The 24,577-nt window shown below is 42.4% G+C and overlaps 1 protein-coding gene across 3 annotated transcripts in view; it reads right to left on the bottom strand.

Annotated features, from left to right (window-relative positions):
- Nucleotides 1-691: 691 nt before the first annotated feature.
- The window catches only part of EDAR (ectodysplasin A receptor), an 83,318-nt gene continuing 59,432 nt past the window's right edge, over nt 692-24,577 (bottom strand). For 2 of the 3 annotated variants that reach the window (XM_081198511.1, XM_081198510.1), the window contains exons 2-12: nt 21,973-22,041; nt 21,273-21,395; nt 18,745-18,926; nt 16,120-16,205; nt 12,853-12,939; nt 10,084-10,212; nt 9,909-9,983; nt 9,505-9,577; nt 8,382-8,541; nt 5,563-5,623; nt 692-4,170 (exon numbers count right to left, since the gene is read on the bottom strand). In XM_081198511.1, the coding sequence (XP_081054637.1) occupies nt 3,851-4,170; nt 5,563-5,623; nt 8,382-8,541; nt 9,505-9,577; nt 9,909-9,983; nt 10,084-10,212; nt 12,853-12,939; nt 16,120-16,205; nt 18,745-18,926; nt 21,273-21,395; nt 21,973-22,023 (1,347 nt within the window). In that variant the 5' untranslated portion in view covers nt 22,024-22,041 and the 3' untranslated portion in view covers nt 692-3,850. Of the gene's footprint in view, nt 4,171-5,562; nt 5,624-8,381; nt 8,542-9,504; nt 9,578-9,908; nt 9,984-10,083; nt 10,213-12,852; nt 12,940-16,119; nt 16,206-18,744; nt 18,927-21,272; nt 21,396-21,972; nt 22,042-22,275; nt 22,386-24,577 lie in introns of all 3 variants that reach the window. The other variant, XM_081198512.1, reaches the window with a different exon arrangement.

Raw genomic sequence — 24,577 nt, 5'->3', positions numbered from 1 at the left:
GGTTAGCAACAATATAGCTGCCCATGTTGCAGTGATGGAAGAAAGGAGGAAACAGAGTACAGTGGTGCCTCGCAAGACGAAAAGAATCCGTTCTGTGATTCTCTTCGTCTAGCGGTTTTTTCGTCTTGCGAAGCAAGCCCATTGACAGATTAGCGGATTAGCGCTATTAGCGGCTTTTAGCGGCTTTTAGCGGTTTATCAGCTTATCGGATCAGCTGATAAGCGGCTTAGAAAAAGGGGGGGAGAAAAACCGCAGGAACTCGCAAGACATTGTCGTCTTGCGAAGCAAGCCCATAGGAGATTCGTTTTGCGAAGCACCTCCAAAACGGAAAACTCTTTCGTCTAGCGAGTTTTCCGTCTTGCGAGGCATTCGTCTTGCGGGGCACCACTGTACTGCTCTGAGGTGGTGTATTTCTGCAGAGAGGAAAGCCCTCAGAGCACTTCCCTGGTGGGTTTTAGAAGGATTTGCTGTTCAAGAGGGAAAGTTTAGGTTAGGTTAGTTAAAGAAGAAGACGACCCACCACCCCATGGGACTAGTGCACAGTCTCTGGGCATGCCTTTGGATCCTGGTCCTTAAATATAAGAGTTTGAAACTGGTTAATAGTCCTGGAGGAGAAGGTGAGAAGTGATGTGAATATAAAAAGTAAACTGTATAACCTTTTTTTAAAAAAATTATCACCACACATGTAGCATTGCTTTATCTTAATACCTTATTTATTTTTTGCATAATGTACAACAACAATAAGTTATATATACAAAATTGCTACAATAGAAACATTTTGGCAGAAGTGCAGAATTTGTCTTCGTTTCCCCCCAACTCTTTTATTTAGGGGTTTAATACAAGAAAACAATTTTTGTATGCAAAATGAAATAATCTGAACCAGGCCTGTGTTCACGCTGGGACTGCACAAGGCCCTGTTGTTCCCAAAGCTTTGAGGGAGGTGGGAAATAATTACTGAACTTTTTTGTGAAGTAGGTGGAAGAATAACCAAAGCAAGACTACCTTTCTAAGTTGTAAAATAATAGCGTTCCTCTGAGCTTTACAATTGAAAGCTAAACCTGTGCACTAGACTCCAGACCAGGGTTTCCTTAACTTGGGTCCCCAGCTGTTTTTGGACTAGAACTCCCATCATCCCTAGCTAGCAGGACTCTAGCTAGCTAGTCAGGGATGATGGGAACTGTAGTCCAAAAACATGGGGAAATGGCGAGATCCAACAGTCTGACCAGTGCTCAACATGAACTAAGACAGCACTGGAGAATGTATTTTAGAATCCTTTAGGATTCTATTGCAGATGTCTGATCTAGACCATGTTGCATCGTTTCAGAGCTACTGACTCAAGCTGATAGTTGTGGGTGAGTGTGGCTTCTCTTTATGTGGTAGAATGTCTAAAAGCTACAGGGAGCTGCACTGGGCAGGAAGGAATGAAGTATAATCAAAGTATGCATTTGCAAATTAATTACACAAGGTATTCTTCATCATTATTCAGAGGGGAAAGGACATTTTGGAGATAGTAAAATATAGTTAGAAATCCAAAGCTCACAGGCTAACAAACTGGGTACCACACATGGGAAAACTAAATGACAATATTAAATATTCATCACATTGAACCCATTAGAGTGGAGTCTTTCGGCTGCCATTTGTTTGCAGCTGAAGAGGCAGGGGGCAGGGCTGATTATAATTTTAAAGAATATGAGTTATCGTTTTATATCACTTTTGCTCAGTCATGCAACTTGTAATTAAAAAAACATTGCTTTTTAAGACATGGTGTTTCCTTTAATAATAATAATAACTTACTTAAATCTGTCAACACAGCACTTTGTGGAGAACTGAACGATAAATTAATAAACTTGCTAATTAAACTGCCCCTGGCTCCTGGACTCTGTAATTATGAGTTCATGAGGAGCCCCATGCCAAGAAAAGTAAGGATTTCCTTGAGAGGAGATAGCCCTCATCTGAGCTCTAGGCCAAACTACCTGCTCATGGACAGTCTGCCAGCAACATTAGGTAGTTCTTGTGATCATTGCATAAATGCATTTTTTTTAAAAAAATGTATTGATCTTTAGAAATGTGTTGTTTCTTTTCTACTTTTCAAATGAGAGGGAAAAACCATATTGCTTATTTTAAACATCTATTACATTGAATGGGGTAATTTCAATGGTGAGACCACACCTCACCCTAACTTTTGTAAGTAGTTATTTAATTATCACATTAATACGGTTCACACTGACCTCTTCTGAGAAGCTTCAGACATCTGCAATAGAATCCCAAAGGATTCTGAAATACATTCTCCAATGCTTTTAGTTCATGTTGAGCACTGGTCACACTGTTGGATCTCGCCATTGCCCCATATGAACTGAGGGCACACTCAAATACATGTTCAAAATTCCCCTGCACATTGACAAATACTGGGAAATTCTGGTAACAGCAAACATGTTGACCCACTTCAATGACAAACAGTGGCTCATCATGTGCTCCCTATTCTTCTCCTTTCTCCAATTGCAGAAAGAGATAAATCACCTATTTTTAGAGTAACCAAAGTTCATTGCTACATCTATCTGAATTCAAGGTACACAGGTCATTAAAACAAACCAGCACCAAATCAGAGTTTGATATTCTGGTTTGTATTCATCGAGATTAGAATGAACAATAAGTCCCAGAGTTCAGGCAGAACAATGAACTGTGGTTATTTCAAAAGCAAGAGATTTCAGTCTCTTCATGCCTTGGGGCAGGGGAGGGGGAGCAGAAGCAATGAGGCTCACACAGACTCATTCTTGTAATGACAAACCATGAAAATGAACCAGACTGTGGTCTTTCAGAGAAACCTGTCCATCAGTATCGATCTGATTAGCCAGTGCCTTGAAATCATAACGGTTGTAGCCAATACAGAAGTAGCATTTCAAAATACCCTCTCTAAACGGGTTGCGATGGTAAAGAATTTCATTAAATCTAAAGATGGCTTGAACAAATAAATGAACAGCATTGGCTGGGGCATTAATATTTCCTACCTCGGTTGTAATCTAGTTGAAGATAGAATAAATGTCACCATATACTTCTATGCTTAGTTCTATTTTTTTCCTTCTGTAGCATAAAAAATGGTTGAAATAATATTTGTACTTAATGTATGTGTATGAGCATATTCATAAATAAATTCTGCTAATTTTATAATTGGCATATATTTCCATTAGTATATGTGACAATATTTCTGAAATGTCTGTGTGGACCACATGCGCCAAGACTTCAGCATACGCTGAAATTTTGAATTAACTGGACTATTGCCATCTACTTGGTCTAATTTCAACACACATAATCCAACTAATTTACGTCAATGAAGTCTCACACATGTGATTTTTAAAAATAAATAAATAAATTGGTTAATCCTTAATGTTATTTGAGAGGAAACTGACATTTGGTTCAACGCTAGATGTAATAGAACTGACATTCGCATTATCTGTATCAGGCAACACTATATCTGATAGTAGTTACTAATTGTGGAAGACTGAGACAAAATTAAACCATAGCGATTACATCAGATTTCTTCAGAGCCTGCAATGATACTGGCAGGCTGATCTGTATCTCTGCTTGTAAAAGGAGTCTGAAGTGAACAGCAATATCCTCTTCACAGGCCTAGTCAGTCCCATTCAAGAAGTCTTCAGCCTGGGCTTCTTTCATTTCTTCTATGATGAACCAGTAACAATCCTTGGCTCGTTTTTATACTTGGAACAACAGAAAATGCTACTGTGATCTGAAGGCCGTCCATGCTTTTTCAGATTCCATTTCATAATGAGTCCCATTGCTCTTGGAATCCGTATCCACATAAATTGTTTTGAAATGAAGGCGACTGAAACACACGTCACGAGGCCACCACCGGATCAGGTTTAGGTATCACTTGGGCCCACTCCAAGATATCCGCGCAAAGGGACTCCACGGCATCTAGCCTCTCAATCTGCACTAGTTTTGTTAGCAGTTCTGGAATGCTGTAGCCTGCTGTGCTGATGCGGTCAAAGAGCTGCATGCCGTCGGTCATGCCACCTATTTCGTCACGCTTCAGTCCAAAGCTCTCGGCGAGGTGGCGCCAGGTCTTCACAATGGCTTTTTCGGTGTTGTACGTGGAGCTGAGCATCCTGCTGGTCTTCTCCAGACAATCGAACGGGAGCTCTGTGGGACTGAGGCCTAAAAAGAAAGTTTAGAGGGTCACGTTTACTGAGCTCTCTTCTCCATGTTTGACATGTAGTGCCTCTTCCGGGCAGGGCTGAGGAAGCTGTGGCCTTCCAGAAGGTGATGGACTCCAACTTCCATCAGCCCCAGCCAGCTTGGCCCACGGTCAGAGATGATGGGATTTGTAGCCCAACAACATTTAAAGGGCCGTAGCTTCTCCATATTCAGAATATTACTTTATTAGCATTAACATGTACTCGCAATGCTTTTTATCAGATCATAGAATTGTAGAGATCAATTAACCCAGAACATTCCCCTTCCTTGTTTTGCTGCTGTTTCCTTTCCCCATCTTCCTGGCATAAGCTGACAGCCAACCTTCATGTGAGACTGAAAAATTTTATTGGGAGGTCTTATGCCTACAGGTTTGATGAGGCCCTAAGCTACAGAAGGTAATGGGGCCCTTTATATGTCCAGCTGTCGTTTGTCAACAACAAATTGTCGCTGTTTTGTGTGTTGAATATATGCTATATGGTAATTCATGGATCTAATAGGTATCTAAAGCCATTTGCGCATAACAAAATATGTATTTTATCAAAATAATTGTTGAACTGAAATACAATTAATAGTTTTTTCCTTTAATTTTTTTGGGGGGCCCCAAGAGAGTGGGGCCCTAAGCTATAGCTTGTTTAGCTTATACGTAAATCTGGCACTGCCTACAGAAGAGGTTGAAACTTCCAGTTTTCATTAAAAGCAAAAAGTGTCCATTGATGAGCACTGGAACCCCCAACAAAGAGAACTACTTCTTTTTTAAAATATATATATATTATTGTCACCTCAGGGCCAACACATATTTCAAGGAAAGGGTGAAATTCCTGGTGAGGCCTAGCACTTTCCCCATCTTATCCTGAGGTCAAAAACAAGAGAATTTTCCAAACACATCTTCTGAGGTAAAAAGGAAAGGCAGGGGTGGGGGTGGAACAGATGCAAATGCTTCTGGAAAGAAAAATGCTTATGTGGCTGTAAGTTTATTCTCACAGACCGTAAATATCTTGCTATGGCTTGTGTTCTTAAAGAATCTTGCAATCAAAGTGGGCTTTAAAAGAAAAAAAATAGTAATCGAGCAACACTTTTTGTCATGCAGTGGGACCTACATACGTCTTTTCAAAGCTTGATTGACTTGAGTGGGATTTCTCGCAGGTAAAAGTGTATAGGAATTCAGCCTAAAGCACTAGCCTTAACTATAGCACTGGGTGATATTTTATTCTGCCGTTCAGACAGATTGCTTCCAAAATTACTTCAGCTCCAGAGTTGGGTTTATCTCAATCTATTGCCTGTCACATATTAGCCATCTTGAAGATATGTAGCAAATAATGTGGCTATAAATTAATGTGTTTTCTTTTCACTCACCTTCTGCAACGCTGCATACATTGGCATACAGATCAAGTATCTTTTTCCGCCGGCTTTGTATCTAAGGAAAATAAAAGATTATTTTTATTTGAAAGTGAACCTTCATCCTGATAAGCAGAGGGGGAGGAGTTGTGTGTATTCCACAATTCCCTATAAAGAATGGGATTTGGAACACCAATTCCTATGAATTTCATTGGTGGCTGTGGTGGGTCTTTGCGGGAATGGTAAAGCCCACTTTTAGCATTTATGGATGATGTGGAGACGTGCTTATTTTTTCCAGGCATTGTCTAGTGAAAACTGACATCAGAAGTGTGGCTAAATACAGTTTTCAAGTAGTCAGGGTGGGACTTGCATTGCCAACCCCATATAGCTGTTTCCCTAGTTACGTTACAAGCAGGATAGCAAAATTTGTGTTTTAAAAAAAGTTAATACGAGCATAATTGCAATCGTTTAATAGGCTGCTGAATCTTTAACATGAGCCAAAGGTGTGTGAACACAAGGCTCACATAATGTGGCCCCCATGGGAAGAAAGATCATCCCACTGGTAGGCCAGTAGCAGTGGCGTAGTGTTGGGGAGCAGGGGGCCGTTTTCCCGGGCACACAATCTGGAGCGTGCACGATACTGACACCACCTGCAGAGATCCCCATCACACACCCTCTGCCCCCCGCCCGGCGCACGAGCGCATGCCCAGCAGGGACGGGATCTGTGGAGCAGAGCTTGAAGAGCACCCTCCAGCACCTGCCCAGCACAGTTGGCAGCAAGTGCTGGATGAGTGCACTTCACCTCTGGTTGGTGCGCATGCGGAGCATATCTGCCCCAGGTACTGGCAAATGGTAGTACACCCCTGGCCGGTAGGCTTAATTTCACAACTGTTGCCACACAACCCATGTGCATTCATTAGTGAGGCTTGTAACATCTGCATACAGTGGTACCTCGGGTTAAGTACTTAATTCGTTCCGGAGGTCCGTTCTTAACCTGAAACTGTTCTTAACCTGAAGCACCACTTGAGCTAATGGGGCCTCCTGCTGCCGCCGCACCGCCAGAGCACAATTTCTGTTCTTATCCTGAAGCAAAGTTCTTAACCTGAAGCACTATTTCTGGGTTAGCGGAGTCTGTAGCCTGAAGCGTATGTAACCTGAGGTACCACTGTACTTTTTAGAAGAGGGCAGGGGCCGTTGAAAGAGAAATAATAAAGCATACAAAGTTTGAGTCTCGATCCTGTCTTAGTGTGTCCTCCTTTGACAGGAGCCAACTACAGAAACATCTCCCTTTTGTCTTCAATTATATTTGCGAAGTTTCCATAGGAAAGCTAGTTCTGTGAAATTAATGGCTGGACTAGAGACTTTCATGCTGTATGCTGCTGAGGTGACAGGAGAGTTAAAAGTCTTAACAGATGCGGAGTCTGTTCGTGTCCACTATCCCTTTAAGGAGAGTTTGCATTACTCTCACACCAGATCATCCACTGCCTTGGATCAACTGGACGTTTCTGCTTACATGTTCCAGCGTTTAATTGCTCTTTGAACAGACACTGTCCAGAGTTTGCAGGAAGAATACATAAAATATCACGGTTGCATATCATGCGCTGAGAACATGTGATTCATAGGGCCCAAACATCTGTGGTGAATCAAGCAGTTCTACCTACACCTCCTGAAAGAGGGTTATATCATCTGAGAGTTAGTGGCCCTGTGAAGAGGCTGCTTTAATTCAACTTGTTAGGAGAACTGGGAGCAAAAACTGGTTTCATAAATGCTTTTTGGCAAACTTTTTTAGACAGTACTGCTGTATTGGTAACACAGCCGGCTGCAGTTTTTCTCATAAAGGTCCCACAACAGCCCTCAATGGATCGCAACATCTCATAGATATGAGAGGGATTAGCAGGGTCCTTAGTGCCAACCTAGCAGTTTGAAAGCACATCAAAGTGCAAGTAGATAAATAGGTACCATTCCGGCGGGAAGGTAAATGGCGTTTCCGTGCGCTGCTCTGGTTCGCCAGAAGCAGCTTAGTCATGCTGGCCACATGACCTGAAAGCTGTACGCCGGCTCCCTCGGCCAATAAAACAAGATGAGCATCGCAACCCCAGTGTCGGCCACAACTGGACCTAATGGTCAGGGGTCCATTTATCTTTACCTTAGTGCTACCCTTTTACCTGAGCCACATGCCTGTAACCCAGGCATAGGCAAACTCCAGCCCTCCAGATGTTTGGGAGTACAATTCCCATCATCCCTGACCACTGGTCCTGTTAGCTAGGGATGATGGGAATTGTACTCCCAAACATCGAGTTTGCCTATGCTTGCACCATTCCAGGACATGGAGACAATGTGGAAGGGACTAAAGCTCACTGGCAGAACACCTGCTTTTTATGCAGAAGATCTCAGGTTCAAATACCTGGCATCTCCAGGTAGGGCCGGGAAAGAACCATGTCTGAAATCCTGGACAACCAATCCATGTAGAGATGACTGAGCTAGACAGACTAGACAGACGCAGGGGTTGCCTTTCAATAGCTACCTAAAATATGAATGAACATATTCATATGAGCTCATATGAAATATGTGAGCTCAGTCAGAACTGAAGTTTGCTTTTTCATTTTCAATCCCAATAACTCTGTAAGATTCAAAACTGGATACAGTCTTTCTCCACCATCTAATGGAGGCGCTCGCTGAGGCCATGCCACAGAACTTAAGCCGCACAGTTAATGATATTTTATGTATTCTTCTTTCCAACAATGCCTGATGGAAGAGCGGCTAGCTAGCTGCTCAAGCAGATGGGGGAAAGTAGCACTTGACCCAATGCCCTTTTTAAAACTCCAGGTGAGACTTACGCCAGTGGATTTGTTGTTTGTGGAAGATTTATCTCTGGCCAAATGGACAAGAGACAACAAGCACAGTTCCGGCGTCCCTTGCTTGTCAATCGCAGCTTCTTCGTCGCTGTCCATACTACGACTTAAAAGCCTCTCATTCTCTGAAGAAGCATCATTTTCACTGGAGGGGGGGGGGAGGAAAAACAGAAGGGTTGCTTTTCTAAAAAGATAACAGAAGTGAGTCCAGCATCTTTTAAATATATATGCATGGTCTTTACTGAATAGGCTCAGCCTAGTTCTTGCAAAGTGTTGCAGTGCGATTTCATGAGGCAATAGGGCTTCTTGTGGGGGGGGGAGCCCTCTTCTCTCATACCCTCCATTGCATCCTAATCTGGAAATGAAAGACCAGTAAGATCTTTTAGTTTGCCTACTCTATGCTTTTCTAATTCCAGAGGCTTTTATAGTCACATGCCCCAAACCAGCTGTCTATTCCAGGTGTGGAAAACTCTGGTGCACTCAGGCCAGAGAGCTCCCTGCTTCAGGGTGACCTGCCTGTTGATTTCCACTGAGCTTTTACTCCTTTGCTAAACCGGGCAAGACCATCCAAGTGACAGTCCCAGATTTACAGAAGTCACCCCAGTTTCTGATTTGACCCTGGAATGTCCCGCTTTTCCTTAAAGGTAAAGGGACCCCTGACCATTAGGTCCAGTCGTGATCAGCTCTGGGGTTGCAGCACTCATCTCACTTTATTGGCTGAGGGAGCCGGCGTACAGCTTCCAGGTCATGTGGCCAGCATGACTAAGCCGCTTCTGGCGAACCAGAGCAGTGCACGGAAACGCTGTTTACCTTCCCACCGGAGCAGTACCTATTTTACTACTTGCACTTTGATGTGCTTTTGAACTGCTAGGTTGGCAGGAGCAGGGACCGAGCAATGGGAGCTCACCCCGACGCGGGGATTTGAACTGCCGACCTTCTGATCGGCAAGTCCTAGACTCTGTGGTTTAACCCACAGCGCCACCCGCGTCCCTTCCGCTTTTCCTTAGGACGTCCCTATTTGCATTGGCGAAATTTTTGAGGGTATGGAGTTCAGTGTCATGTCCTGCTCCTTCCCTGCTATTGGCATGCTTGTTTTTCTGTCACATACCTCTTGGCAACCTTCGCTGGAGTTGCAGTTAATTTTCCAAACTCATCTTTCTCTGAGAAAATCACCACATTTTCTGCAAATTAAAAAAAAAAGGAGGGAAAGGGTTTGAAACGGTCAACGGATCACAGTTGTGAACAAAATTCCCTCGCTGGCACCTGCGTATGTGTTTTTCGGAACAAATCACCGAATTGTGGTGCTGAGTCTTAAATTAGTCAGGGAAGGGATTGCAGGCAGAGGGATGTTTTCAAGGTTACGTATAGGCCTTCCCAATTATTCTTCTACTAAATGGAATTTGAGTCCAAGCAGTTTAAAGTTTAAATTAACATGGGGCATCGCCTCAGGGCAAATTAAGCCCTGTGGGATCTGATGTGTGTAAAAAGCAGAAATTAAAAAACTGTTCAAACCTTGTACTTCTTTTTTCTCTCCCTGCATATTGGCCTGGGCTTCTACAGTCTTCACGGAATGGCTGGTGCAGCAAGCTGGAATTTAAAATCACACCTCTTGTTAAAACCCATTCTTGGCAGATGCCTATGCACAGAATCTCAGAAGTCAGAATTCTCTTTAGTGATGGGCAGTTACCTTGAGCTGAAGTTTTCGTTTTCACAATGTAAAACATGATGATCAGGACAATAGCGATTGCCATTATGAAAATAGTTGACATGGCAATGATAAGAGCAGTTGCAAGGTGTCCTTGACTGGAAAGGTCTCCTGAAAACACAGAGACAGATTATTAGAGCTGTAGCTGCAACCCCATTAAAGGCATTTAAAAGTACAGTGGTACCTCGGGTTAAGTACTTAATTCATTCCGGAGGTCCGTTCTTAACCTGAAACTGTTCTTAACCTGAAGCATCACTTTAGCTAATGGGGCCTCCTGCTGCTGCTGCTGCCGCGCCGCCGGAGCACAATTTCTGTTCTCATCCTGAAGCAAAGTTCTTAACCCGAGGTACTATTTCTGGGCTAACGGAGTCTGTAACCTGAAGCGTATGTAACCTGAGGTACCACTGTATTAACCATATGAGCTTGTCTCTAGTCACCAATTATGAATTGTATTTGTACAGGATAACACAAATATTTCTAAAATATTTCTGAAACAGGAAGCACACTTCCTTTACTTTTCATACCTGCCACCTCGATAATCGGGGGGGGGGGGCACTTTTACCATTATTAAGGGCTGAGGTCCTGTATCTACTTAAGCTGGCAGTAAGTCTCATTGAACTCCATGGAACTCACTTTTGAGTAGGGCGTGCACAGGACTATACTGTAAGGCTACGATGTCAGGCACATTTATGTGCAAATAAACTCCACTGGACTTGGAAGAACACTAATCTTGTATTTTCATTTACTTAGCTTGCAGTTTTTTACTTGCAGTAGAATGCCAGATGTAGTCTTTGTAATTCAGAGTCAGTATCGAATGTGTCTGTGCTTCCAAGTGGCCAGTATATTGCAGGATGGATTCAAGCCCATCTGCCAAATGTAGGATTTGCACAGTTAAAATGGATTTAAGCTTTCTGTTGCCCTAGCACAACATATCCATGTAAACAACAACGGATCTTTCGCAGTTAAGAAAGTGATGGTGAAAAGTGTGGGATTAATGGAATGATTAATAAGATAATGTGCAAACGCCCTGGAACAAAACCAAGAGGAATGGTCGTTGTCATATAACCTCCCTGTAAACAAATTAAAACGAATGCTCGATAAAGTCTGAATATCATCTAACTGCCGTTTCAGCTTTGTGCAAGGAAATCAGGATAAATGCTCCATAAATAGATTGCCTTGCCCTCAAACTCAAACTGAAACTGCCTCTATTCCTGCCCCCCCCCCACGGCACAGAGCACCTTTCTCAGATCACACTCATGCAGGTGAAATTGCCTGTTCAGGAAATGGTCATTTAACTGTTAGCAAGCTTGCACTACTAGATTCCCCTTCCCTAAATTGTTTGTGAGTGTATCAAAATGTTACGTTAATTACTGAATATGAAAATTTTCAAACAAGCAATTCACTTTTCATATGTGCCAATGCAGGCCTTTTCATAGTGGTAGTGTGGTGTGTTGGGTTTTTTTAAAAACAAAACAAGCCACCACTGATGAATAATTGCAAGTAAAGTCCATTTGCAGCCATCTAAGTATTCCAGTTGGAACACTCCAGAAAAGGTAAGGCTCGCACCTTCAATAGAAACAGATTTGCTGCAAAATTCTCTTCCCCGGTTACTTTGAAATGAATAAACAAAGTACTTCTTTAGCTTTTGTGAATAACCCATTTATTTAAAAGTGAAATCATCTGGCTTTGTTTTGTTTTTCTGCAGTTTACTTGCTTGTTTGAAATAACGCTCTTGATACAAGTTTCTGGGCTAAGGTGAAACACTGCAGTCAGTTGCCAATATTCATTAGTGTCTTAAATCGTTCTGTTTGTGGAGGTGGATTTGCTGAATGGATGTGTTCCCAATTCAAGAGTAATTGGCCCTGCTTAGCACTTGTGTTTAAAGTTGGCTAAAGTGCCTCTTGCTTCGCAGCGAACAAAGTTATGATCACTGTGAATTCCTTACACACATTACCAAGTCTTTGGATCGAGATCAGTAGATGACTCCCCCCCCCCAACCAATTTTCTGGTGACCTGATTTCCTTGACCTTGTGCCCCATAAGGACACATCTGACTGTATTAGCACCAAAAGAAATTGCGCACATCGTCACATGACTGAAATGAACTAAATCCCCACAATCCAAATAAACCTCATTTGATGAGATAAAGGAGCTAAATCAGGGGTCAGCAAACTTTTTCAGCAGGGGGCCGGTCTACTGTCCCTCAGACCTTGTGGGGGGCCAGACTATATTTTTTGGGGGGGGGGATGAATGAATTCCTATGCCCCACAAATAACCCAGAGATGCATTTTAAATAAAAGCACACATTCTACTCATGTAAAAACACGCTGATTCCCGGACTGTCCGCGGGCCGGATTGAGAAGGCAATTGGGCCGGATCCAGCCCCCGGGCCTTAGTTTGCCTACCCCAAGCTAAATTAACTTTTCATCTAAATAAATACACCTCATTTGCAAAGTTCATTGTAAAACTCATCTCTGCTGAAGCATGTTGATTGCTGAAGAAATATTTTTAATGATACTTCATCTATGAGAAAACTGTGAAATGAAATTAAAACACATACTTTAAGCCCGACAGACCCATAGGCTGAGTAAAAAAAGAAAAAGTTTAAATAGAAACAGCTCAGATTTCTGAGACGGCACATCAACCACACATCTCTGTAGGGAAGAAGGCACCTTGCTTCCCCGGCTGCTCAGTCTTCCAGCCTCCCAGGCTCAAGAAAATGCTAAAAGGGGAACTGGGCTGCTTTTCTTACCTTTGTGCACATGTTGGAAAGGAGAATGGGTACTTGTTCCAGAAGTAATTGGAAAACTGGCTGACACACCAGAGGTAACGCCTGCACCTATCATAATAAAAAAACAAATTTGCCATAAATTTTCCTGGTGACGCTTGTAAAATCTCAGCCATGAATTGATGCATTTGTGAACTGACAGCACAGTTACTTAACTTGCATGAATTCCCCATCCATTTAAAAGCCAATGCTTACAATTCAAATGTCAAACACCTAAATGTGGATTTATGGTGCCGAGCTGTGAAAAACGCATTTGGCACACATTTGTTTCTGAACGTAGGGATGTGCCCGCTGAACACGTAACGCAAGAGGCACAGCAGTGCAGTCCTAAACTTGGTCCCCCCCCTTTGTTTTTGTAGAAGCAGCTCCCGTTGAAATGAATGGTTTCAACTGGACTTTCAGGTTTGCAGCCTTAGACTTATTATATATTTTCAGCCTGCTTTTAAGATTGTTTAAAAGGCACTGATTTTTATTAGCATTTAAGGCACTGAATCTCTAGCAAAGACAACATTGGGCATACGAGATGGGAGAATTTATTTGGCTAAATTCATGCCCCAATGAAAAAATGACTGATGTTGTTCTGCAGTTCTAGGAAGTTGAGAATTTTCTTGGCCCAGCTCCATCAGACAAATGTGACAGGAAATTAAGTTCTCTTGTAGCGCGTGAAAAACGTATCGCAGCTTATGAAGTAAAGAAATGTGCGTGCTCTAAATAAAGATGCGTTTTTCAAAATAAACGAAGAACTATTACACAATATAAAATGCTCTAATGGCAAAGAAAAATACAAGCTAGAAACGTGGCCAAGAAAAGCATATAGCTCAGCGATCTCAAATGGGTTTTTCCCATTTGCAAAGTACCTTACAAGTGTGGCTAGTTCTTAAATGTCGTATGTGCCTTTTGTAAGAGACATTTTCATTTGAAACCAAAATAGTTATTTTTAAGTGTTGAAATAGTAAGGCATGCAGTATATATATCCTGACTTTAAACTAGGTGGACATAATTGAGCGGTGGCAGCACGGCAGCAGTGGGAGGCCCCATTAGCTAAAGTGGTACCTCAGGTTAAGAATTGAACCTCCAGAACAAATTAAGTTCGTAACCCGAGGTACCACTGTGTACTCAAGGGAGGATGTCAGGATGCTATTTGGCATGTTGCAGAATATACCCACAAAGACCTGCCAGTCTGGAGAGGTGTTTACAGTCTTTACAGAGCTTTAATTCTGGATTATTTGCAGGTATTGTTATGTAACAATGAGTATTCACTGAAGTGCTGAGGAATTTTCATGAAGATTTTGAAAAAAGAAAATTCGCAAATTGCTGCAGAAATGCGGAGAACTGAATTAAAGATTGGAAAAATGAGAATCAAAGTTTACAGTTCTTTCTGCCCAAATCCTAAACTTTGGTGGGCAGGCATGGCATAGCGTGATTGGTGTGACTTTCTGGATTGCGGTTTAGGTATTGTTAAGAATTTGAATTTGTGTATTGTAACTGAAAACCTTAGTTCTGATTTTTTTTTAAAAAGCCAACAGAACATCCGTGTGACTCAGTAAACAAGCCTTTCAAGCTGCATGATCGCATTTTATAATGAAGCTTTCCTCCACCCCACCCCTTTTATTCTGGCCCTAAATAAAACAGAGAACCTTTTAAAACAAACTCCTTCTACAACATGCCGACTTTCAGAGGAGTAAATAACAAAAAACAAACCCAAGTGTAAGCTCCCTCTCTCACCATTCTCAGCTATGAATGTTCAAGTATCATTTACATCACAGACCACTTAGCTAGGTTGGGCATGACTCACACATTTTCTAAAAAGATTTATGCAGGGGAACTCAAGGACAAATCGCCACACATGGAAATTCCTGCATTTTGGCGTCAAAATACTGATGACTGAAATTCAAGGACACAAATGTGGGTTGTGTGCTTTTAACCACCTGTACGTAATACAACAGGAATGTTGTGAAGAAACCTACAAGCAGTGCGACAGCGGAAGGTCTGTCGGCCTTTCCATTAAACTCCGTTGCTATTTGGGAAATCATAATTTGGACTTTAAAAAGTTTTTTTCCCCCAGTGTATCATGTTCTATTTACCACAGTCCCTTCCTTTAGATCCACATGCCAAAAAGTAAACAGGATTATTCTTTTAAAAGGCTTTAAAATGCTTTTTGCATTTTAGCTGCCACGCTAGAAGATAACCCCGTGTCGGCCTTTCATGTTGGGAAAGCGACAAACTGAAATATGTAGAATGGTTTGGATCCATTAAGGAAGTTTCTCTTCCTTAAGGATTGCTAGTGTGAATAGTGGTTAAAGTGCTGGATGAGGACCAGCATTCAAATCCTTGCTCAGCCGTAAAGCTTGCTGGGTGACCTTGGGCCAGTGACTGCCTCTCAACCTAGTCTACCTCACAGGGTTGTTGTTAGGATAAAACAGGGCATGGAAGAACCACGTTCACCATCTTGAGCTCCTTGGAGGAACAGTGGGATACAATAAATTGAAAAAGCTATATGGATTGCCAGTATTAAGCCTTGGGAAGCCTGTTTTGTGAAGGAGGAGGAAGAAGGATGGACAGCTCTGTGGACGTGGTCTTGCTTATACAAGGCTCCATGGAAGCTGGTGTCAAGCTGGTGTTTGAGGTTGTATCAAAAGTGGTGCTTAGTAAAGCACTAGGATTTCTGCTTGCACCTTGGGAATTTACTTTCCACCATGCCCCCCTAAATCTTGAGCAGATTTTGGGAAGGTTTGCACCGGGAGAAGGGAGGGGGGATTCCCTTTGTGCAGGCCGAAATCCTTGTGCTGATGGGAAACTGCTAGTTGAATACCGCCCTTGGTTTTATGCATCTGCTTGTCTTGCTACTGGCGTCTTCTGCACTGCAGCTATTGGTTTTTCATTTTGCTACTACAAAAACCACCATGCGAAAACTCTAGGTCAGTCTTTCCCCGTGGGACCTGCCAGATGTTGCTGTACTCCAACTCCCATCAGTCGCAGCCAGCATGGCCAACGGTCAAGGTTTATAGGAGTTGTAGTCTGGAAACATCTGGAGGGAACCAGATTCAGGAAGGTGTCCCTAAGTGATTCTGATTCACGTGCCCTCCTCCATTCTGTGCTGCTGAAGTGTGCTCCATTTTAAGGCAGGCTCAACTTGTCAACTGGCATATTGCTCAGGAAAACTTCAGGCAGCGTTTTGAGGTTTCTTAAGTCAGAATACAACTAAATAGAAATCAGAGTGGCAATACTTACACTCTTTTGTGTTGGGAGGTGCCAGGGAGCAGGAGTAGCAAACCATTCCATAGATATTCCGCGGCCTGTTTTCTAGCATGTAGTAACTGCAATGAAAGGACAAGGCAATGAAAGGACAAGGCAGGAAAAAACACAGACACCACACAGCAGAACTGGCTTGGTAGCCTTCAGGTATGCTTGAGAAGTAAATCACTTTCTTTGCAAAATGAAATCACTGACTTTAATTTTTTTGTGTTGCTCGTTTAATGGCATTATCCACTTTTTATCCTGCTTGACTAGAAACAGTCTCTCCTCCGCTGCCCTCATAAAGGCAATTAAATCAAGCATTCAAGTACATGACATGAGGTGGTATCACTGCCTAAATCAACAGACGTTTGTCCACTGCGTTTGCAATGCAGCTCAAGACATGTCTCTGAAATGAGACCCTGTGTGCAAGGATAATTCCCCCACCCCCCACCCCAAGAAGTGATGTTCCAGACAAGCAGCAGCTGCTTTGATTTTGCTGGCATGCTGAGTATTCAGTTCCAGGCTAATCCTCCTGGGCAGGGAGATGGGGACTGAGAGAGAGAGCAACTAATGCAAAACCTACTAATCAACATCAGGTTTAGAAGACAAGCAGGGCGAGAACGTGAAGCTCTTTGTCGTGGCCTGTGTGCTTTCTGACATATAGGAATGCGCTTGCGTAAATCATGAGCAGAAACTTCTACAAGGCTCTAAAGACTCAGCTATACAGCTGCAAATAAAACGTTTTAAGCGTGTTGCAAGTGCAATATACAGTGTGGCACTAGATGGCGGCAGCGAGCCTTATAGAAAATTCGATGCTTATTTTCAGAACGTGTGTAGATTCCACCTTGATCAGGTCCCCAGCTGTTCTTTTGGACTACAACTCCTGTCATCCCTAGCTAGCAGGATCAGTGGATGGGGATGATGGGAATTGTAGTCCAAAAACAGCTGGAGACCCTAGTTTGGGGAACCCTGTTTTAGATGTGAGGAAGCACTAGACCCGAACCTCTTGTACATTTGCAAATGGCAATATAAACGGATCCAAATTGTAATTAGTAATTCTTTTGACTTAAAAAAACCCAGGAGCACATGTTTTTAATCTGCGTTTCAGGATGTGCTGAAGTTTAGTCATGTAGCCACATGGAGAAGGCTCCCGGGTTCAATCCAGCTCCAGCAGGGATTTAAAAAACACTCTTCCCTGAAACCTTGGAGAACCACTGAAAGTCTATATAGACAGTGCTGGGATAGATGAACCAATGGTCTGGCTTCGTAGAAGGCAGCTCCCTATGTTCCATGTGACCCTGTTGTCACTTTGAAAAGACAGCACATCTGAACATGGAGGCATCTGAAGGCATGGAGCTCCCAGCCTTCTACGAAGCCAGACCAGGTGAGAATGGACTCTGAGCACATTCAGCCTGACATGTGGTCAGGAATCCTATGATTCATGTTAGGAGTGGGAAACCTGTGGCCCTCCAGATGTTGTTGGATTTCAACACTCAACACCCCTGACCATTGGTTATACTGGCTAACAACTCCCAGCACCCTTAAGAAACTATAGTCCCCACAATATACAGTGGTGCCTCACAAGATGAAAAGAATCCGTTCTGTGATTCTCTTCGTCTAGCGGTTTTTTCGTCTTGCGAAGCAAGCCCATTGACGGATTAGCGGATTAGCGCTATTAGCGCTATTAGCGGCTTTTAGCGGCTTATCTGCTGATCGGATCAGCTGATAAGCGGCTTAGTGGCTTAGAAAAAAGGGGGGAACCAGCAGGAACTCGCAAGACATTTTCGTCTTGCGAAGCAAGCCCATAGGAAATTCGTTTTGCGAAGCACCTCCAAAACGGAAAACTCTTTCGTTTTCTGTCTTGCGAGGCATTCGTCTTGCAGGGCACCACTGTGTGTGTGTGTATATGTATGTATATATATATATATATATATATATATATATATATATATATATATAGGGGTGAACCTTGAATGTTAAAGTGCTTTAAGCATAAAAATAATAAAAGTGACTTTAAAATCAATATGGCTTTGTTGAACCTAATACTTTATTAATAAAAAGTAGTGATTTGCTTTTACTGGGGAAAGAAAAATAAATTTAACTGATCTGGTGTGTTATTTAATGTCACTATAAAGATCTAGTGATGCTATCAACTTTTCCATATAAAATGATGAAGGATCATATTCTGACCATGTTGATTTTTCATTTTATCAGAGCGATACTCCAGTCTCCTTTAGGGTAACCAAGAAACACTGGTTTCATTTTGTTTGTTTTTAAAATTCCAATAATTTGGTGGTCTAAAGTTCACAGTTACATTGACATCCTTATATGGGCAAGCTTCCTCCCCTTCTAACATCAAAAAAAATATTCTTCCTCCTAGTTCTTATTACAAGACACTTGTTTTATATTTCATTTGCTCTAATAGCATCTGTTACTTTCCTTGATTTAAAACATGCTTTTTAAAGTGCTTGTATTATTTACATAAAGTTAATTATCGTGCGCTTAAATGGATTCAGAAAGTAGTGTGGCCAACAGCAGGAATGCAACAAATATGCTTACGTCGCTCAGCATAACTGGAGTTTTTGTTAAGAGACCAAAGGCTCATAATTAAATCCTTACCCAGGGAGGCAAGGCCCGCATTCTGCATCATTCTCTTGATCTCCAGGTGTCATAACTGTTGCCCGAAAGAATCCCTCGCAGTCCTTGTGCCTCCTACATATCTGGTACCCGCCTTTAGAAAACTTCTCCAATGGACAAGGAACGCAGCCGTAACCATCGTCTCTGGTGCCGTAGCCACACGTCTGGGGGGGGGGGGTTTAACAGAGTCTCTGAATTGAAAGAGCCACTTTTTAAACCAACTTTCAAGAAAATAAAAGAAAACATTAGCAGCCCATTAACACACTGTTTCCTGCAGTGTCTGAGGCCAAAGTTGGTGGTCCTCTTGATTCCCTAGTAGCACTGTATATTAACAGAGCAGGAAAGCCCAGAGACCTTTCTGCTCTGTTGTTCTCCAAACTCAGTTGTGAATAAAAGGATTTTTGCAGCCACATTGAGATGTTCTTTGCAGCAGCATGTGAAGCTACTTTGAGTAAGCTTTGACACAGCAGTGGTGCCCGGTGCCAATTTGGTAGGTCAGAAGGCAGATAGGCCAAAGATGAGTGGAGCCAGAGCCAAGGACGGGCAGGACGAACAGCAAACATTGTCTCCTCTTTCTTGACAAGTTCGACAAAGGCAATGTTGAGAGTAAAGAGGAGGAGGCTGACAACCAGGGCCATCTCCTGGGCTGCTTGGAAGAAAGAAGGCAGGCAGGTGGGGCTGACTGAGTAGACTGAGGGTGATGGGGCAGAGCATGGGCAAGCAACTGGAAGACCAGTCTCAACGTTTTCCCAGCCATCCCCAAGCATAGCCCCTGATTCTCTTGCTATGACCCCTCCCCCAGTCCCTTCCATGGAGTCTTTATAGGTGTCCCAACACAGTCTGAAGCCAGGTTGTTCGGTGGGGATCTAGGTCTTCTCTGACATAGTACCACATAGTGGACCCCCCTCCCTGGGGAAGCGTCTCTATTCTTGTTTCTCCCCACTGCCACCCATGACTTAATGGCAGCAGAGCTGATTGCTTTTAACCTTGATGTTCTAGATCTCATTGGTTCTCTCTTATTTTCTAAATAACGTTGTTCAGTTTTGCAACGTTTGCATGCGGGGTTTTCTTTTTTTTGTAGATTTGCAAAAGGAACAACAATTAAATTTAAAAATACGTTTACAGTGGTACCTCGGGTTAAGTACATAATTCATTCCGGAGGTCCATTCTTAACCTGAAACTGTTCTTAACCTGAAGAACCACTTTAGCTAATGGGGCCTCCTACTGCCGCCATGCCACCGGAGCATGGTTTCTGTTCTCATCCTGAAGCAAAGTTCTTAACCTGAGGTAATATTTCTGGGTTAGCAGAGTCTGTAACCTGAAGTGTATGTAACCTGAAGTTTATGTAACCCGAGGTACCACTGTATTGCTTCTTGGTGTTTTCTCTAAAACAAAGCCATTTTATTTTCTTGTTTGAAATTTGTAGCATAGCTGTTGTGAGCTGCCTTTTGGGGGTGGGTCTTTTCCTTTCTCTTTCCTTTTCCCCATAGGTGTCATAGAAATGAACATGGCACAACACCCCAGCGACTTTCACTCAAGGGTGCCTTAAGCCTTCTCTTTCTCTGTGTTGCACTAGCCACAGAGAGTCTCTGTCAAAGTCCTTAGGGGCTATGGCTCTCTCTACTGCTTTGTCTCATTCACGAACCAAGACCCTGATCAAAGGAGGTGGGGAGGATGAGATACATAAAGCACAGGACTCTGGCAGGACCTCTGTGGCTGGTGAGAGCCAGTGTGGTGCAGTGGTTAAGAGCGGTAGATTCATAATCTGGGGAACCGGGTTTGCGTCTCCGCTCCTCCACATGCAGCTGCTGGGTGACCTTGGGCCAGTCACACTTCTCTGAAGTCTCTCAGCCTCACTCACCTCACAGAGTGTTTGTTGTGGGGGAGGAAGGGAAAGGAGAATGTTAGCCGCTTTGAGACTCCTTCGGGTAGTGATAAAGCGGGATCTCAAATCCAAACTCTTCTTCTTCTACAGGGAGGGCCTTAAAGAGCCCCTCAGCTGGGGCAGGAGAGGGCAGAGCCAGTGCTGTGTAGCCCTCCTCCGTTCGAAATATGGTCCCCATTAAAAAGCAAATGTCGACGAGGACAACAGAACACAGGCCAAATAAAATTTATTGATTCAGTGTAATTATCTGAAAGTGCCTTGGAGAGAGATTGTTTCTGCCCTGCTGGCCTGTGCCAGACTGCTTTAACATTCCTCCTGGAAGCATGGTGGCTGTTTCCTTCGCAACAGCCATGTGGTGACCATTTTCCTGACAGCGGGGGGAATTTAGAATAATGAGCACGGAGCATGAGAAATAACAGCACTTGCAGGATCGTGTGGTGTGTTGGACTGCGACTATATTCAGCAGTACCGATCTCCTTTCGGTAGTATTGAAAGAGGAGGAAGGCTGAGCAGCCTTAAAAACAACAACACTGGACTTCCAGAAGTGCGTATGGACCACTATGGATAACGCAGTGCAGTGCAGATGTTCCTCTAGGATAAGATTGCAAGTATGTGAAGAACTCACCATATAAGGTTCTTCTCCTGGCTCACATTGCGGACAATCGTGGCACATTCCGGTAGTCTGGTTGTAGTACTCATTTTCGCCGCAGTTGGAATATTCGGCATTAGCAGAATAAACAAGTGACGCCTGTCACCAAAGGATAAATACTGGTTAATTCCATTGCCCAGTTTTCTAGTTGTCAATGCATCACATTTGCCTAAAAACAATACTATCAGAGGGTGAACCACTCTGACTTTTAATCTCTCTGCTATTGCCATGTCTTGGCACTCTCTAGCTATGGACAACTCTGTCCGTTTTGGTTTCTCATTTTTCCAGTCTTCATTTCTCCAATTTCCACATCACAATTTTTTTAAAAAAAACACAGCACACTGCATAAAATTGTGCATTTTTGTGTGCTTTCCGCTTAATGATCTTGACTAATGGTTGCATGTTTGCAGTTTTTCCTAATACAAGGTATTCTTGTTGCTGATATCCTTGAGATGCAACAGTTTTAAGAAAGTGGTTGGATTTCATATTATATTTCAAAATATTTTCTTGGGCAGAAATCCTGATGATGTCGATAAGGACTTCATCTTGAAGCAACTGTGTAGATATTAAATAATGTTTGCTCAGGTTAACAAAATTAAAATTATGCTTATTGTTAATTTTCTAGGGTTTATAACTGTAGCGACTTTTCTGAAACATATGTCCTTGAAATACCTACCATGATAAAAGGAAACATTTGACTCCATTTACATTCTCCCATGTGCAGCATATTATCCTGATAAATTACCTGAAAAAGAAACATCAGTTGTTAATTGCAAGAAAAACGTTTAACGGTACAATCCCTATTCATGTTTAGTCTGAAGTAAGTTCCACCCTCCAGTAGCTGTAGTTAGGATTGTAGCTTCAACTTTAGAAGTTCTGCTGATTTCAATATAACTTAGTCCCAAGTATGTTGACCTAATGCTGCAATCCTAAACACAATTACCTAGGAATAAGTCCCACTGAACTCAATAGGACTTACTTCTGAGTAGGTCCTTCTTAGGCCCTGATAAACTCTGTTCCTCCTTTGTTCTAAAAGTGGGTTGTTCAACTGGTTTAGTTCAGTAGACTTCTTAACCAATCACTGATTACCTGATGAGCAAGAAGAAAAAGTGAAGGGGAATCAACAAAATGTTGGTGTTTATACCAGCTAGACATGCATCAGATCAGATGGAGAAATGCTTTTCATAAAACTTATTTTGAAAGTCTCTCATTTTGTGGGTGGGAGTATGTGTGTGGAAGAATTTAGTGCATTAAATTTGGTTTAAAATAATGGTTTCTGGAGGCATGAATTAATCAAGCCTATATCAATTTGTAAAAATGTTGTTTGCAAGGAGAAGGAAATGGATGAAGTGATACTGCTGCTAATTAATTCTGTCTGTGCATATGAATCATTATCAGTACAGAGGACGGTTGCCTAATTTTCTGTGGCTCTCTACCAGCAAATACATATTAATTAAATGGTTTCTAAGGCTGTGTGAAGCTGAACAACACTGTTTAATAGGCGAGCAAGCCCAGCATTACTGATGAAATGATCCTGTAAGTAGTGCATTCCTGTTCCCTGGAAATGATTTCACTACTGTTATCATTTTTCCCTTCCCTTCCCCCTTTTTTATTACAAATTAGTGCTATGTCAGCATAAACTAAAAATTAGATGAGACCAGTAATTAAAGCCATCCTGCATTCCTACAGGAAACAGGATCTAACTCATTACAGGGTTCATTGAACCCAAGGCTATGCTGAACAGGAAGCAATAAGAGGCAGAGGAAGCTGCTCTTTCTAGAGCAGCAAGCTTCTAATTAAAGGCACAGTAGCCCTGAACAATCTCAGTAGTTACTTGGTTGCTGCCTGTCCATGGCGTTTTAATTGTTTCTAAAGGGGGAGATCAGATCTGAAAAATGACAGGTGACAGAAAACAACACGCTGGCAACAATGTAGTCTGGGTTCTCCATTAAAAAGTGAGCATAAAATTATGTTAAAATATTGTTAATTGCTCACTATTGAAGAAGAAGAAGAACGCACAGGCTGATATTTCATTCTGCCTCCCGCCCTACCCCCCTGCCCCTTTTCTACTAGAAATAAAGATGACTTTCTATGTATCTTGCTTTTGGAGGTCTTGCCCAAGATTCCCTGTTCCCAGTGTATAAAATTTTGATTTCCAGAAAGACAAAATGTTCATCTCAAAAAGCCAGTTTTTGTAATCGTGCTTGGCTTATACAGCACTGTCTGCCCCAAGTCTGCCCCGAAGAGCGTGTTCCACTGGGTTCAAGGTGCTTTCTTCCAGGAAAATGAGTGCAGCCTTAGCATCTTAATATTAGGTTTCCATGTCTAGTTGGTGGCCTTATTCTTATGTGTTCTTTTTTGTCCTTTTCAAGCCTGTTGTGTTTTTTTTGGAGGGGGCTTTGTTGTTACATATGTAAAACATTCTGGGAGATCCTTAAGTCTCCCATATTAAAATTTAAAAAGTTGGCATCTAAGAATCTCACCTAAGGCACAACAGAAAATTGATAAGGTTCATTAATCTTTTCTCTCTCTCTCTCTCTTGAGAATGTATTGGGAGAGGAAAGAGTTAAAAATCCTGCTCTGAAGTAGGATAGCGGGGAGGCGGGGGGGGGGAGCCCAGTATTAATGCTGCTGCTAAAACATGGTATATGCTGCAGGGACTGAACAAATTAAATATCTCTGAAGTTTTGAGGTGTGGCTACGGCAGTGTGGTCTTCACAGAAAACATTAACTACCTTTCTAGAAATTCGTTTCAAAAGCCCGTGTCAAATTAAGAGCTTTCCCTAAATCTCAAGGCAACTGTGGCTGCATATGTGCTAAAAAAATCTTTTTTTTTTTTAATCACATACCCGTATCTTACATTTAAATTCGACATAGTTGAAGCAGTGATTATAACTCTTAACCAGCAAGCAGTGAACTCGCTTTGAATATTCCTTCCAGCAAGTAGACTAGCTGAGACAAGTTACTGTATGGGGATGGGGATTGGGAAAGGATCTCTCCCTCCCCCCCCCCCTCTCTCTCTCATTCTCTAATTGCTTTAGAACACAATCCAAGCAACGTGGGGCACTTTTTAAAAGTCCTATTGATTTCCACAGGAGAGAGTGAACCATGTGCTGAACTTTCTTATTAAATCGATGTGGTTTGAGCTGTGCAACTTTGGGTTGCGCAGCAAAAAACCCCAACAAACCTACCTAGATGCAGCCATTAGAGAAAACAATATAATTACTATTTTCTTCTCTTTCTTCCCCATACACACATTTCGAGGAGAGAACCATATATCT

This window comes from Podarcis bocagei (genome assembly GCF_964188305.1).
Source record: "Podarcis bocagei genome assembly, chromosome: 6".
NCBI classification, from domain to species: domain Eukaryota; kingdom Metazoa; phylum Chordata; class Lepidosauria; order Squamata; family Lacertidae; genus Podarcis; species Podarcis bocagei.
The sequence above is the reverse complement of the archived record's forward strand: the minus strand, read 5'-3'. Positions and strand labels throughout refer to the sequence as shown.